This window comes from Cinclus cinclus, chromosome 15 (genome assembly GCF_963662255.1).
Source record: "Cinclus cinclus chromosome 15, bCinCin1.1, whole genome shotgun sequence".
NCBI lineage: Eukaryota > Metazoa > Chordata > Aves > Passeriformes > Cinclidae > Cinclus > Cinclus cinclus.
Genome location: NC_085060.1, coordinates 16035652 through 16050911, shown reverse-complemented (window position 1 = coordinate 16050911; position 15260 = coordinate 16035652). Strand labels below are relative to the sequence as shown.

The 15260-nt window shown below is 40.8% G+C and overlaps 1 protein-coding gene across 1 annotated transcript in view; it reads right to left on the bottom strand.

Moving 5' to 3' along the window:
* The window catches only part of KLHL4 (kelch like family member 4), a 34531-nt gene extending 27137 nt beyond the window's left edge, over positions 1-7394 (bottom strand). Inside the window, exon 1 of the mRNA XM_062502750.1 lies at positions 6575-7394. Within this exon, the coding sequence (XP_062358734.1) occupies positions 6575-6996 (422 nt within the window). The 5' untranslated portion in view covers positions 6997-7394. The remainder of the gene's footprint in view (positions 1-6574) is intronic.
* Between the last annotated feature and the right edge of the window lie 7866 nt (positions 7395-15260).

Genomic DNA, 15260 nt, shown 5'->3' with positions numbered 1-15260 from the left:
TAGAAGGTGAAAGTAGGAATACATCCCACAGATGCCTTTGAGACTTTTTGATTCTAATTTCTGTACCAAGAGCTCTTGTATGAGGTCACAGCATTTTTTTGGTCATAATTAATCCACTGGTCAGTGCATTTGCACTTGGCCTCAAAAGGCTGTTCCTTCTTGTGAAGTATCAACTGCTGGAGAAAAAAAAAAGGTGATTTTCCTCTTAGATTTTAATCCTGCATCAGATGCCACTTTTTATAACTTTATAGATTTTCCACACACTGAGCAAACATTAGATACCAAATTTTCATGGTTACCCCCAGCTACCATACTTCAAGCAGTCGTGAGTGATTTTCCATAAAATGCTGTCACTTCTGACTCCTCTCAAATCAGCTACAAACATCTTGAACAATCCAGTTTCAAACTCATATTTTGACCTTTAGCTTAAGATCATTGTTAAAAGAAAATTAGTTTTTGCTTGCCCCTGAGGTAACAAGAAAGCATTTTTGTTATCCTTCGCAGGCTTGCAGAAAATCACCCTTTTGAAAATGTACTTCTGGAATTGATATTCAATTGTTGTAAATGCTAAAGAAACTGAAAAATTCTCCACAAGGCACAAACATAATTTCTTTTCCTTGTTGCCAAATTATACAGTGTAAAATTCATATAATTATTTCTAAGCACTTAGAAATAAAACTTAAGTCAGCAAGAAATTGCCAAGAATACCATGTCAAAGTAAACTGAAGTGCCTCATTAACAGGATTTGCTAGAAATTATGGAGAACAAAAAAGAAATAGTTGTCATGTATACCTTGGATATAATTTTGAGTGTGTTATATCAGATTATGCAAAGTTCAACCTCAAGGACTGTCTGGAGTAACCCGTTTTGGAACAAGTGTTTGAAAGAAACTGGTTTGAGATCATGCTATTAAATTTTCAATGGTTCACTGACAAATAGGAAGGTAAATCAAACTGAGTTCCTAAGGAACTCAGCACTGAAGTTCCTCTATAACTTCTCATAAATTTTCTAAATTACTTGGAAAAAAAAAAAAATCTTTGATATGATATATCACAATTTGAGATCGTGTCCAGCTACAGGTATGGTGGGGTATTGGATCAGAACTGAGAATGAAATCACTAAATCAGGGTTATAAAATCAGAACTGAATACCAGCTCAGCCAATTGGAGACATTGTCTGATAAACAAGATGGAATTTATTCATGCAAAGTATTGGTTTTAGGAACAAATGACTGCAGAAATGTACAGATGGTTTGGGAACAACTCTCTGGTACAGAGGCAGGAGTTTCACATGAATCACAAGGCAGGCATGAGCCACAGCACCACGTTGTTGATAAAAGAAAAATAACTACTGAGGACATTCAAACAGATTGGAGTCAGGATGACACAGAAGGAATCCAGCTCTCCCTCAGAACTGCCAGACTCCAACAGGAACACATCCAGCTCTGCCCACTGAGCTGCAAGTCCAGACAGACCTGCTGGAGACAGCAGGGCAGCAATGAAATATCAGAGCTGTCAGGATAGGAATTCTGAGACAAGGCTGCAAGAATTGCTGCTCTTTGGACTTACAGTAATTTTCAAACATAAGCAAAAGGTGTAAAGAAGAAGAGTGTGGCAATCAGAAGAATAAGGAGAACAATATGCTACTATACTGATGGGGAAAGACCAAGGCATTAATGAGCTTAAATTGTACTGTAGACAAGCAAGGAAGCACCTAAGCCTCATTGGTCCAGCTTTGTCACAGAAGGATTGAAATGCTGGCTGACTACATGTCCAGCATTCTTCATCATGCTTCTAAAATACTTATTTGTTAAACTTAAGATTTTTTTTTTTCAGAGTGCTGGAGGTTCAGTGAAAACAAAATTGGGGTAGTTCTGTTTTAAAAATATAGACTGCCATGACGTGAGATTAGGAATTGTCATATCTAAACTTCACCTTGGGCATCAGAGATTGTTCATGGAACTGAATTCTTACCCGCAACAAGGAAGCAGTGTGGTGATGCACCCCCCTGAATGCAGCCCTTATCCCCTGCTCTGCACAGGGCACACCACAGTCCTCCCTTTTGCTGCTCTCCTGGGATCCATTATCAGTCATTCCTGTGCTCCACTGTTTACTGGGATACCCAGAGCTTCACTTGCCCTGCCAAAAGCCCTCTCAATCTGCTCTGACCAGTGCTTTCACAGAATAACTCATATATTCCATTTTCACCAGGAAAATTATCTCCTGATTTCTTTTTCCTTATTTCACACTGGAATGGGAACCAAGGCTGTCGTGTGCTACTGGAGCTAAAATCAGAACTCAAGGGGAAACCCTCAGATAGCAGACAACCTCTGAAATAGTCATGTACACGTGTGTGTTTATGTGTATGTCAGAGACAGCGAAGAAAATAGTCTGATAGTTATTTCCATATGTCTGCCAACACTAAAAAAATGTGAATTTTAAAGTCTTAACACGAACTAGTAAAGTAGCTGTACGTCAAAAATAGCCACCACAGAAAAGGATTGCCTTTGGGAGCATGCACCTCCCAAATATCTGTTTCCATATGCAACAGTAATGCCTGTTTGGATTATGACATCAAAAGATTCTATTAAAATTAATTAGAAATATATTTTGTCTCATGTGGGAAATTAGAAAGCATTTGTCCTTAGCAAAACTAGAATTTGTCCCAAGTTAGTGTTTGTCAGCAATTTTTCAGCCACATAATTAGAAAAAAAATGCAGAAGAGAAAAATGATGAATGGATGCTACATTTCCTATTGAAATCCAAGTGCCTTTGGGCAACTGGGAAATACTTAACCGGCACACATGGTCTGCAATAGCACACTTGTGGAATCAGAAACCTGGCAGGCATGCAGGAATGGATGTGGTAATGTGGCATGATGTTAATAAATGCTGGGCACTGTGCTCTCATGGAGAAGTCAATATCTGTGAGTCCAGAACTTATTAAGGGAAGTCATTAAAGTAATTCAATATCAAAATCCTTCTTTTTAGGAGGCTTCAGTGCTTTGTCAGTCTGTGTGCACACATGTGTTTATGGGGTGCACACAAAGTTTTTGTTGACTGTCAAAATCTAGCAATGAAACCCTCCCAGTGTGTGCTGATTGCTCTGCATCACTGCCACACCACTTCCTTTGGAAGAAATGGAAATGCTTCCTGGTGTCCCTGGCAGAGGAGCCTGAACCTCACAAGGTTCCAGGCAGGACAGGTCAGAGATGTCCTGAACAGCTCAAGTGCTCAGCTGCCCCCAGCCCTGCCTGCTGCACCACCCACAGGTTATTTCCCATGGGTTCTTACAGAGGTTACTTCAGCTCCCTCTTTAAGCCAAACCTGACATCTCTGCAGGTGTTTGCTCTCTCTTGCAAGGCCATATTCCACAGGTTTAGCTTGCTGCTCACCCCAGTAATACCAGAAAAAGCTCTATTGGGAGACAATACTCCACAAATAAAATAACTTGGTGGCTAGGCAGACTTTAGCTGGTTTCTCTTTTTATCACCCAAGGAGAGGTCCCAGTCCTCATTCAAGGAGCAAACTGGTGAGAATCAGAAGAGGTCAGTAAATATAGCTTATCCACTGTTCATCTTTTTTCCAAACTATAGATGTAACTTCCATAAGGATCTTAGAGCAGCAGGTCAAAGCCCATCAGATGTTCCTGAAGGCTCTTTGAGCAGGTTCCCTGAGCAGCACTGGACCAGACAGTCCCCAGGATGCTGAGAGACTTTCCTTACTCTTGTGCAAATAAACCATTTATTTGTGGCCCAGAATGCATTGGTTGACCACACAATATCTGATTGTGATTAGGAGAAAACTAATAAGTTTTATTCACTTGAGACTCATTTACTCTGTCACTTGTCATGGGATATAATTCAGGGACAAGCCCGTGGATCAGAAGGGTTTCTTTAAGTCTTGCACTATTTCATTTGGGGACAGAAATACCAAAATGAATTGAAGAAAACAGAAATAAGTGCACTGATGATCATGTATTCTAAATGGAACTGTTGTTTTGGAACTTTATTATTTAATTTTCCTCCTCAATAACCAACCCTTATTTCATTAAACCCCAGGGTGCTCTCTGTCCCTCACTGACAGCATTCAGTCCTGAGGTTTCTAGAGAAAGACAGCTCAAATTTTCATGAAGGAATTCCGAATATTGTTTTTACATTTCCAAAGTTTTCCATGAGAAATATCAAACTCTTAGTAGAGCCTGTTTTCATACTCTGCACAGGACTGAGGTATTGGCCAGATTCTCTCTCCTGTTCTACTATTTTTGATGTCCATGGATGTCCATGACACTCAGCAGAGCCCTGCCTTAGATCCACCTAAAATGGGACTTCTCCAAGCAGAGGAAAATCCACTGGTTTGGAGACAGCTGCCTTGAAGGCACGGTGCTTTTGAGGTCTGAAAGGCAATTTTGTCTTTGGTGTCCTCAGGAGTGGATGTGAAATTTGGCTGCACTGCCTGTGCAGCTCCTGCTGTGGTGGCTTTAACAGTGTGAGAAGGTGGGCTCAGGGGATCTGCAAACTCCTGAATTTCACCTGTTAATCACCAGCAGAACCATTTGATTGCCATTGGCTGGGACTATCTGGAGCTTCTAAAGGAAAAGGAGGCCTGGAATGAATGAAAGGCATGATTTCAAAAATGAGACATTGTCTTGAAGTGATGAAAATATATCCAGATATCCGTATCTACAGCCTAGATTTAGGTAGATGTAAATATAAGGCTGCTGCTCCTCATTTCTTCTCAGTATCTCATTTCTACCCAGCCAATTAATGTATTAATTAATGTGTGGCCTGTGCTGGATGCTGTAGGGGAAGGGAATAGTGTTTTACTTAATGGCTTCTGTTGCTACATATTTAAGAAATTTGAGCTACGTTTTCCTTAATGGTCAGTTTTATTTTCTTGAAGTAGATTTTAATTATAGACATGAATCACTTTTAAAAAAATCTATTACCAATTCAGCATTTTAAGATGTATGTTAAAATAGATTTTAACCTACAGCATGCAATGATGGCTTTTACTGATATCTTAAAGAAACCCACTTATTTGACTATAACAATATATGATATATGCAGTTCCAAAACTATCCTAAAAGGTGCAGCTTTAAACAGCTCAAGAGCAGAACTTAAATTGGAATGGATATGAAGGTACAAAACTTCAGGAGGTCTTAGCAGAAACTTTATATATAGCTGGAGAAAATGTCACATCTTATTTTAGAAGGCAGTGGTTTCTTACCTCCCAAATTGAACTGATTAAGCTTTCTTTTGCCTCCTTCTTCACATGGTGTACAATCTTATTTGGATGAATAAGTGTTCCTTATTTTTCTTCAAATTAAATAAATTTTCCTTCTAAGGTGTGTCTAAAATCACTTTTTTTTTCAGGACATGTGTACTACCTTTTGAAATGGTGTGCTAAGGGTCTGCTGCTTCCCCATTCCAAACCAGTGCCCTTGGAAACACACAGAACTCCCACAGTCCTTCCTCAGTGCTTTTATCCTGTCATGATTTTATCTGGTACCTACTGACTCCTGGGACTGCTTTCCAAGTGACATTTTGGAATGCAGTTTTTACTGTTCCATCTGCAGATGTTCCCCACAGCAGATGCACAACTTGAAAAAGAATAACTGCTAAAAATATGCAAGCTGTCAGCTTGGTTCTTACTGAGAGAACTGCAACTTCAAGTAAGATAAATTTCTCTTTAAATGCAATGCAATACATTTAAATGATGTCCAAAGACTGATAGCAACGTCATCAAATGGTGCAAATAATCACATCATGAATGCTTGATTTGAGTCCAAGGTGGGGAAAGGTGGGGTAAAAGTTTTGCTGGATAAGCTAAAAACACTGACATGAGTTTTGAAAAAGAAAATATGAAAAAACTTAATTAAATAAGTGGTATTAATATTGTTATTCACAACTTAAAAATAGCTCTTCCTCTGTTCTTACACCTTTAAGGTCTCATAACTGTAATGCTTTTTCACCTGACCTTGAAGAAAATATTTGTCTTAGCTTACTAAACAAGCTGTGAAAGTACTGGGATTTCAAACAGACCTTTAAAAAAAGCAAAGAATGATGCTTCCTTTCCACTTAATTCAAGGTTAATTTTACTTGCCGGGAAGACAGTAAAAGAAAACCAGTGAGGAATTTGAGAGATCAATGGCAACCACAGAGCCCGTGCACCTCCAGCAGCTCCCATTTGTCAAAGTTGCACCCATTGATAAAGTGAGAACGGGGACAGGATGTCAGGAGGCTCCTTTTTTCATTGCACTCACACACAATAAATCAGGAGAAGAAATTGATATGCCGTGAGTGTTGATAGAGCAAATTTGACAAACTGGCACATTTCATGCATATGGAAGAGTTATGGAATGTACCTTATGTACCTTAAGCAAAGATCAAAATTTCACGACAACGTTTCTGTTCATTTTCCTGATGCAGAAGTGCTCCTTCTCGTCTGAGTGTGGGTGTGCACACATACAAAGTGAGATTAATGCAGCAAGGAACTCTGGCTAAAAACAGACAGTTTTAGGGAATAACTTGGAAACAAGTCTGGCTTTCCAAGTGCAGACTTTAAAACTCCTACCTCTCTGCAGATTCATCTGCATTTTGTTCTGTGATCATCTGCAGCTCCTGTGTGGCTTTACTCGAATCTTCTTTGACAGAGTTTTCCTCTGTGCTGTTTTTGGAGATGTCCTCGCTGGAGCGCAGCTGCTCGAAGAGGTTCTGCTGGTGCCAGCTGTGGATGGAGCGGGGATGCACCGGCGTTGGCCCCGGCACGGGGGCCAGGATGTTGTGGTGGACAGGGCTGCTGTTCTTCTTCAGCCCATTTCTGTCCCGAGAGTGGCTCTTCAACCTGTTCTGCACCGGGGTGCCCCTGTGCTCGTATCCTTCCTGCTGATGGCAGCCCCCGGAGCCGGCGGAGCCCTGCGAGGGGTGGCTGAACCATCTCCAGCGGAGCCTCAGGATCTGCTTCACATCAAACTCTTTCTTGCCTGAGACTGACATTTTTTTGTTTGTTTTTTTTTTGTTGTTGTTTGTTTTTTAGAGAGAGAGGGAAAAAAAAAAAAAAAAGCAGCCTATTCTTTTAGGAAGGAAATGGATTCTTTGTTATCTCTTCTGTTTCAACTCCTCTTCTTAAGAAAAGACAACAAAAGAACAAATACCGGCAGCTCTCTCCCTCTCTCCCGATTATGGCACGGCGAGCTCTCGCAGCCGATGCCGAGCCGCTGCTAACTGTAGAGGTGGGAATCCATGCTGACAGGACGATGAGGTCAGACCTTAAACAAGTAAATCAGCTTAGCACAGGAAAGCAGCGAGCGCAGCGCTCGCAGCTGCCGGGCTCGCACCCCGCCCGCTCCGCGGCGCGGCTCCCAGATATAACCCAGCCTCACATGATCCCCGAGCTGCCACTTGACATGCAGGGAAGCGAGCACAAACAGAGTGACAAGGCTTCCTCTCTATCTCACGGCGTTCTCCATCACGGCTGCTAATGAGCAGCGCTGCTTTCCACGGCAGCTGCGGTGAGGATGCTTTCGGGAGGATTCTCCGCTGCCAAACTCTCCCGCAGCTCGCGCCTCTCCTTCAGGGTTGGTTCCTCTTGCTTCTGTAAAATTCCTACAAATGGCCTCGGTGTGGTAGCACTTCCCTAAAGGAGAGGCAGCGTTTGGATGCACTCTGCGGGCTGTGTTTCCTCACCTACCGATGCTTTTCTCGGTAGAATTGCAGGGCTGCGAGGAGGGAGGCAGGGAGCTCAGGAAAATCGGAGATGTGCTCCCTGAATGAATGACTGGTCTGTGGAAAACACAGTTTCCTGGCCAAGTGCCTGTGTAAACAGCCTTTCCCATCCTGCTCTTGATTTCTCACGGACGGTGGAACACTCGTGGGGGGTTTTTTGTTTTTTTTAGTTTTTTTTTTTTGAAAACACCTTTCTTTTCTTTCTTTTGATAGCGTGCGCTGTAACGTGTTTTCAGCAAATTTAAAAGGGGAGATGTTTTCATTGCCATCCCTTGGTTACCAGGCAGGGCTGTGAGAACTGTTCCCTGTGTGCTTTGAAATAATGTACACAGAATGTTTTCATGTGCAAATTTAAAAGAAATGAATGGACTGGATTTTTTTTGTTCTTTTAATGTTATATTCTCCCAGGTTGGCTACTGATGTTCTATCGAATGGTAAGGAGTGTGCAGAAATAGGAAAAGCTCTAACACAAAGTCAGTAGAACATGATTCAGAGAGGACCCCTCTCTAACACACCTCTCCTCTCAGACCTTCTGACATTAATTTCCTTTTTTTTTTTCTGTCTTTTCTGTGAATTTTTCTTCTTTCTTTACCTAAATTCTTTGATGGGACATTGAACCTTCAAATAAAATCTGCTTTTTATTCTTTTGGACTGCATATAATACAAGCAAGGAAATGTGAAGTAGAGTTTAAGAGAACAAAAGAATAAAAAGCAAAATGAGAGGATAGGACTAAGGAATTGCCAGTTTTTATGCTGTGCTCTCCTGCTCCTGTTTATGGTATTCAAGCAAAGGTTGTGCAGCATCATGGACTGGATGCATGTGAGAGAAATTACAGGATGAGTGAAGAACTGATCAAAATAATTGAAAGATATTTTGTTATCTAGATCCATAGAGGGAAAGACTTTGCACAAAAGAAAACCTGTGTGAAAGGCTTGTCCATAAAAGGCAGAAAGGAAGAAGCTGAGGGAAGATTTGACAGACGTAGCCAGTGCATATTTGTTGCTATAGAGAACACTGGGGCTGAGCTGTTGCAATTAAATGTACATTAACAAGATTTCCTTTGAGATGTTCAAGGAATAGAGAGAGGCTAGAAAACTTATTCAACTTCTAATAAGTCACATTAAGAAGAAGGTGCATAAAGGCCTTAAAGTACATTTAATAAGGGGGTTCAAGTCAAACGTGTTGAGGATATGAGCTAGTGAAGAAGCTGCTACCAAACTTCAGGGGTATTAAAAGATTTATAAACAGTGAGTGGATCAGTGAAAAGGCTGGCATTGAGCAAGAGAGATTATTGTATATCCAGAAGTCAGTTCAAGATATTTTCACACTTTAATGATTACCTTTCACAGCAATCTAAAATTTTCTGGAGACCCAAGTGTTTCGGGTATTTTTCCTTGCATTACAAGTATATAATATTCAAGATAATGTTTCTTGACTTTTCAGTTTCAGCCTGCACACCTAAGGATGTTTGTCTTTTCAATTTCACACAAGTAATGAGACTTGGTGGTATCTCTGTATATTCCTGAGGATTGCCTACATGGCAATTTGACTTCTGTTTAAGGGAGGGAGTCTCAATATACCAATTCAATGAAATTATTTATGATGAAACCTTGCAGAGGTGGACAGAGAACAAGGTTTCTTGCTACTCTTTAATCAGGTCATTGAGCTATCTCAGCAACTCTGTCAGCTCCTCTTAGCAACAGCTCCAATACATTTAATCCATATTTTTCCACCATGTCACAAAGCTTCTGTCATTTTTCTCCCCTTAAATCTCTTTTGCAGAAGTCATCCTTGAGATATCATCAAAAGCATATTCCTTGCATTTTACTGGGGAATGTACAAGCAGCACTTCTGCTTGTGAATTACTCCTGTTCCTGCTAACTCAGGACATGCTTTAGCAGATGTAGTGAATCTAGCTAAAATTAAAATAGTCAAAGTGGACATTTGCTGAAGAAACCATCTTGCTCAGAAAGTCACATTGAGTCAGCACAGAATATGTTCCAGGTGGGGCATAAGGAGATTATTTTTTTACAGAGCTTGTTAGTGTTCTGGCTAAAATTTCAATGTGCTGTACCAGGTCAACATTATTGATTTGATATTCCAAAATTTCAGACCTGAAATTATTGGAAATGTGGCATACGTATGTATAACTCTGGAGCAGCTTTATGCCACGTGCCTGCTTTTCACCATTTACATTTATCTTCTGATGAGAAAATGAGTTCTCTTGAACCTGAGTGCAATGAGTGTTTACTTCTGGATGATTTCTTTCTGAATTTCTCATATACTTTTGAGAGTATCTCTGATTGGGTTCAAACTGCTAAATGAGAAAAGAGATAAGATTTTTCTGTTGTTACTGTCCCCAATTTAAGTCCTTTGGTCTCATCTAGATAAATAACCACGTAGCAGCATTACATTTTTGCCCTCATGGCTGGAAATCTTCAAAGAACAGGATTTTCCAGGACTCCAGCAAGTCCAGCCAGGGCCACCAAGAGGGTCAGGCAGCTGGAGCATATGATGGATGAGGGGAGGCAGCTGCCACAGGAGTTGTTCAGCCTTATGAAGAAAAGGCTCAGGGGCATTTTCTTGCTGCCTGCAGGTACCTGATGGGAGAGCAGAGAGACAACAGGGCCAGGCTGGGGGAAGCAGGCACGTGTTGGGCCATGGAAAAGCTGAAATGGAAGAAAAACTTTCTACCTGTGAGGGTGGTGGGAGGAGGCTGCCAAGAGAGGCTGTGGCATCTCCTTCCTCAGGGAAAGTGAGATCCACTGCAGGTGGGGAGGGATCATCCACATTTCTTGTAAAATAATCCCAGAAAAATACCACTTGTGGAGTCTGAAACCAGGAGTATTGCAAGGACTAGGTTAGTAGCAAGAGCTGATCAAATAAGTATTTGCTGGATATGAGACAGACCCTAAAAATTTTGAATTTTTTTATTAACGTCAAGGATAGCTTTGGAGCAAAGTTCTTCAGTGCCTGGGAACTGAGCCAAATAGGAAAAAATCTGCATAGGATGAATGAGACCACCAGAAAGCAAGATAAGCACAAAAAGTGAAGAATGTCTTCTCATATTTTTAAGCCATTTTTTGTCTATTATGATATTACATTATTTAGAAAGTCAAGTTAATTACTCATACCAATATTGTTTACAGAGTTTGCACTGGGGGGAACAGAAAAATAAGATTTACCTGTGCACAGAGTGGTAATAACTGAACCAAGCCCTATTTAAAAACTGTTCCCTCTTTGGCCAAGCTGAGTTCCACAGGGTCTGCACACTTTGTGTACTCAGCCTAATGCAGATCAGACCAGATGCAGAGAACAAGTTGAATATTTTTATTACCCTGTTTTGAAAAATAATGCTAAAAAGAATTCCCATTAGTCCATCCTTTGTGCAAGAGATAGGCCAGGAAACATCTGCAGAGCACAGCAGCAGCATTGCAGGAGTCAGAGGTAAGGGGAAAGGAACAGGACAAAGCCCAAAACAAATAACTCTATTTAAAATCTGCTGGAAAGTTCCCCTTTCTTTTCAAAGAAAACTTTGAATATCACGGAGGCAAATCGGTTTAAGACAATTAGTGACTTCCCATGCTCCCCACTGAAGGAGGCAGGAGGGATGATCCACTTAAGGGAAGGTGTTGACACATTCAAACGCAATTGCTTCCTCAAATAACTGAGAACTATCCTACAGATTGCAACCCACCTACAAAGCTCTGTGCCAAAATGGGAAAGAAATCACAGCATTCCCACAAGATCCAAGGAAAAAGAATGTGAGACATGAGCCTGGCACAAGTAAGCCTGATTAAGATCTTGACAAACAGTGGCAACGTTGTCACCCTCAAAATGAAACCAGAATATTGGAGTGAAATAGGAAATAGCAAATGTCCAGACGGGTCTCCCATGGACAAGGGCTTGAAAGTGATGCCACTAATGCAGCAAAAATAAAGCTCAAGCTCATGACTTGAAACACCTGTCACAGGTCAAGAACAAGATATAAAAGAATGGAAAAGTGTGGATTGATGCAGAGATGTGTAAAAATCATCTGTACTGGTTTTTATTTCTGTTAATTCTTTTTAGTTAATCAACATCCTTCTCATGCTGGTGGGGCAGGGTTGTGCAAGCCTGGCAGCATTTATACGTGTTGAGTTAAAGGTGACTGCTGCTTACCTAGTGACCACTAGTAAATTACCAGTATGTAGTGGAACTGCAGCTGCAACTTGCATTTGTTACATGAAACAGATGGATCAAACAAGCATATATTCTATATTCCACAGCTGTAAAAGGATCATGGTAGTCAGGTTTTTGCAGAAAATACAGAAAATAATGATTTTTCTGCACACTCAGTGATAACAATAACCCCTACTTAACCCCCAATTATTACTGTTGGATATGAAGGAGTATGGAAAGGATCAGCCATACCCTCAACAACACCCAGAATGTAGATTTAACACTTGTCAGCACAGCTCTGTCATTTGCCATCAGAAAGCCTTGGCAGAAGAAGGACTTATGCCCAAGGTCAGTCTTCTCTGGGAAGTTGTTTTAATGTGACTCTTGCTTGTTGTCTCTTAAAAAGTAATAAATGGCACCTTTGATTACAGGAGAGAGGAATCCTGGAGGCAGCTGTATTTCTGTGCATCGTAGAATGCAATGGTTCTTAGGAGTATTTAGGTTTTAATCCCACAAATGAGTTCTGAGGCTCGTGAAGGGTGCTGTACGTCAATAAAGTCCCTTAAAATATGTAGTCCTGCATCTCTCCTGAATCCCTGACTTGAGGGGTTGGAGAGCTCCTCGATTATTCCCGGGAAAATGAGGAGCCTGGGGCAGGTGTTGGAGAAGTCTGAGACAATTGTTTGTGTCTTCCTCCTCGTCAGCTCCTCTGACTTGCGGTGCGCACATGGACTGCAGCAGCCACACACCCAAGCTGCTTTTTTTTGTCTCTGCAGGGGTGCAAAGAGGAATTCTGGAACAGCAGCTGCTTGGCCTTGACATCAGCAAGGGAGCAGTGTCATTTTTTACAGGCTGAGGCTGTTACTGCTGGGGTTTGGTAGGATAATAATCCATCAACCTTTTCCCCACTGTCACCTTCCCTCCCGGTCGCTGTTGCTTTTCCTACCCGTTTTCCCAGAGGTTTATCTCTCCTTTGTGATTCCATAAGAACGCAGGGGACTGAATAATTTTTAAAATCATATGTTCAAAAGCATCTTAGTCAAAGCTCATCTGAAAAAAGTGCTGTGAGCCAATATCCTTGTCAGCAACCTGTCTCCAGCATCCTGACACCACTCCTTTGCTCATGTCACCTGTAAAAGCACACAATAACTCAATTTTTACTTTGACAAAAAGCCAGGCAGATCCCCATCACAATATTATTGTTGTTCAGCCTGGCTCTAGCTGCTGTCAGCTGCTAAAACACCTTGAGGCTGCACTTTCACTGGCCCGGAATATAAAAATACAAAACTACATTTAAAACGCTCAACTCCAATCCTTATCATGCAAAAAAAAAAAACAACTTTCATTCTTTCATGTTTGCAATTTTTAGAGTAGAGAGACTCAGCATTTCTATTTTGGTGTGTAAGGAATTTTTAGTAAGTGTTTTCATATATTCTGGGGGAAGAAACAGATGTACATGTAAGTACTGTACCATAAGATGAAGTCTGGGAATTGATAGGAAAATGTGATAGGTTTTATCTTCATGTCTATTTATTAATTAAAAAAAAAAAAAACCTACTGACCAACATGATGATTATATTTGTAAGTGATAGCAAATTTCTGGGAGAAAGGGATGGTATGAAACTTCTGGAAAACACGGATTACTGAATCTAATATACAGTATTCTGAGACAAACCCTATTAATGACAGATTCCCAAAAGACCAGAGATACACAGGCTGCTCAAGAGAAACGGAAGTACAGAAACCAACACATTAAATCTGACTACATAGCATTAAATGGCTGAAAAATCCAGTTATGGCCTAGGACAGGGGTGTGATTGACAATATCATCTCTTTTTCATTGTAGATTATGCTGGTTTTTTTTTTTCAGCACTTCACCAACAATCCTATTTGATACAGTTCCTTATCTCTTAATCTTGAACCTGAGTTTTGCTGTGATTTGTGCCACCCAAAACCCCGATGGATGGGAGAGTAATTCCTGTAGGTGTGACAGAGTTTCAGCGCTAAAAGCTGCAGACAAAAATGTTAAATGCATTTTCAGTTTCCCAGCCCAGTTTGGGGTGTTTGAGTGGGGTGCAGATGGTCAATCCCGCACGTTTGGAAGGTGGGAGCTCTCCAGCCCTGAGCTGGTCAGCAGGAATTTCTGGTGTTTGGGTGATAATGTCAGTGGCACCGTTTCCTGAAAGGTGCTCTGGTGAGATGTAGAAATTGAGGCAGGACAGAAACGCCCATCACTGCTGGGTGCTTGTGCTCTGATGAGAGCTGGCAATGGAAAGTGGCCCTTTTCTCCTTGATTAAGGAAAATACTTGCAGCTGCATACATTAACCATAGAAATTCTACAGCAAAGACAGCTCTGCTGTAATAAATTAAATCATATTGCAAGTACACCACCAGGAAGCTTGTTCAGGAGAAATTAAGGCTAGCAAGCCTCCTGAAATAAATTGGTAATATCTGACTAATATAGTTCAGCATATGTCACAAATGAGAGAGATGCTCTTGGCTGATTGTGTCAATTTAAAAGGCTGCTTGCACCAAATCATTTTGAGGTCTCAATTTGCACATCAGGGGTTATAAAGAACTTTAACTTTAGAACACATATTAAGTTGTTTGGCACAGTTGGAGTGACAGTGTATGGCACTGGTTTCCTAAATTAAGTTACTGCTAATACACTTGTTGGTGAGGGTCTGAGGGCTTTAAACTTTCTTGAGAATTTAGGGATATTGTATGCTATCACCATTTTAATGTAAAATACAATTGTCTTTAAAGAACTAAGTCCATAAACGTGGTGGTGCTGATGTGGAATTAGTGATTACAGGAAAAATATAACTCCAAATTCCACTTCTCTGAAATACTCAATTCAGCTAACCATGGAAACATGCAGAAAAGCCTTGGACGTGGGATTGCTTTTTAATCACTGCCAGCAGTTGATTATATTAGCGCTTTATTTCATAATTTTATATGTCATGTTAATGAAAATGTTATGGGAGAAAGCAGTGGGAAAAGAAAAGCTATTTGCCTCTCCTTACTTAATAACTGCTTCTTGCTGCTCCACTGAGGTGGTTTTTCCCTCTGAAATTGCTTTCTGTGTGCTGGAACACAGCTCATTGTTCTTCTGGCTGACAGTGTAATCATTCTGCCTTGCAGACCTCTCACTTACAGCAAGTAACACCACAGCAAAAGCATTGCTGGATTACCAGGATAGCCAGTCCTCTGGAAAATAACGCATCTTTTACCCTCTAAAGGAAGCTACACTGAAATTCCAAAAAATCTGTGCTGTGATTCTTATCATTTATACATCAGGATCTTTAATAACCTTCTTTTCACCAACTTGATCAAGTCCAAGAAGCTTTAACAAACAAGAGAAGATTATTC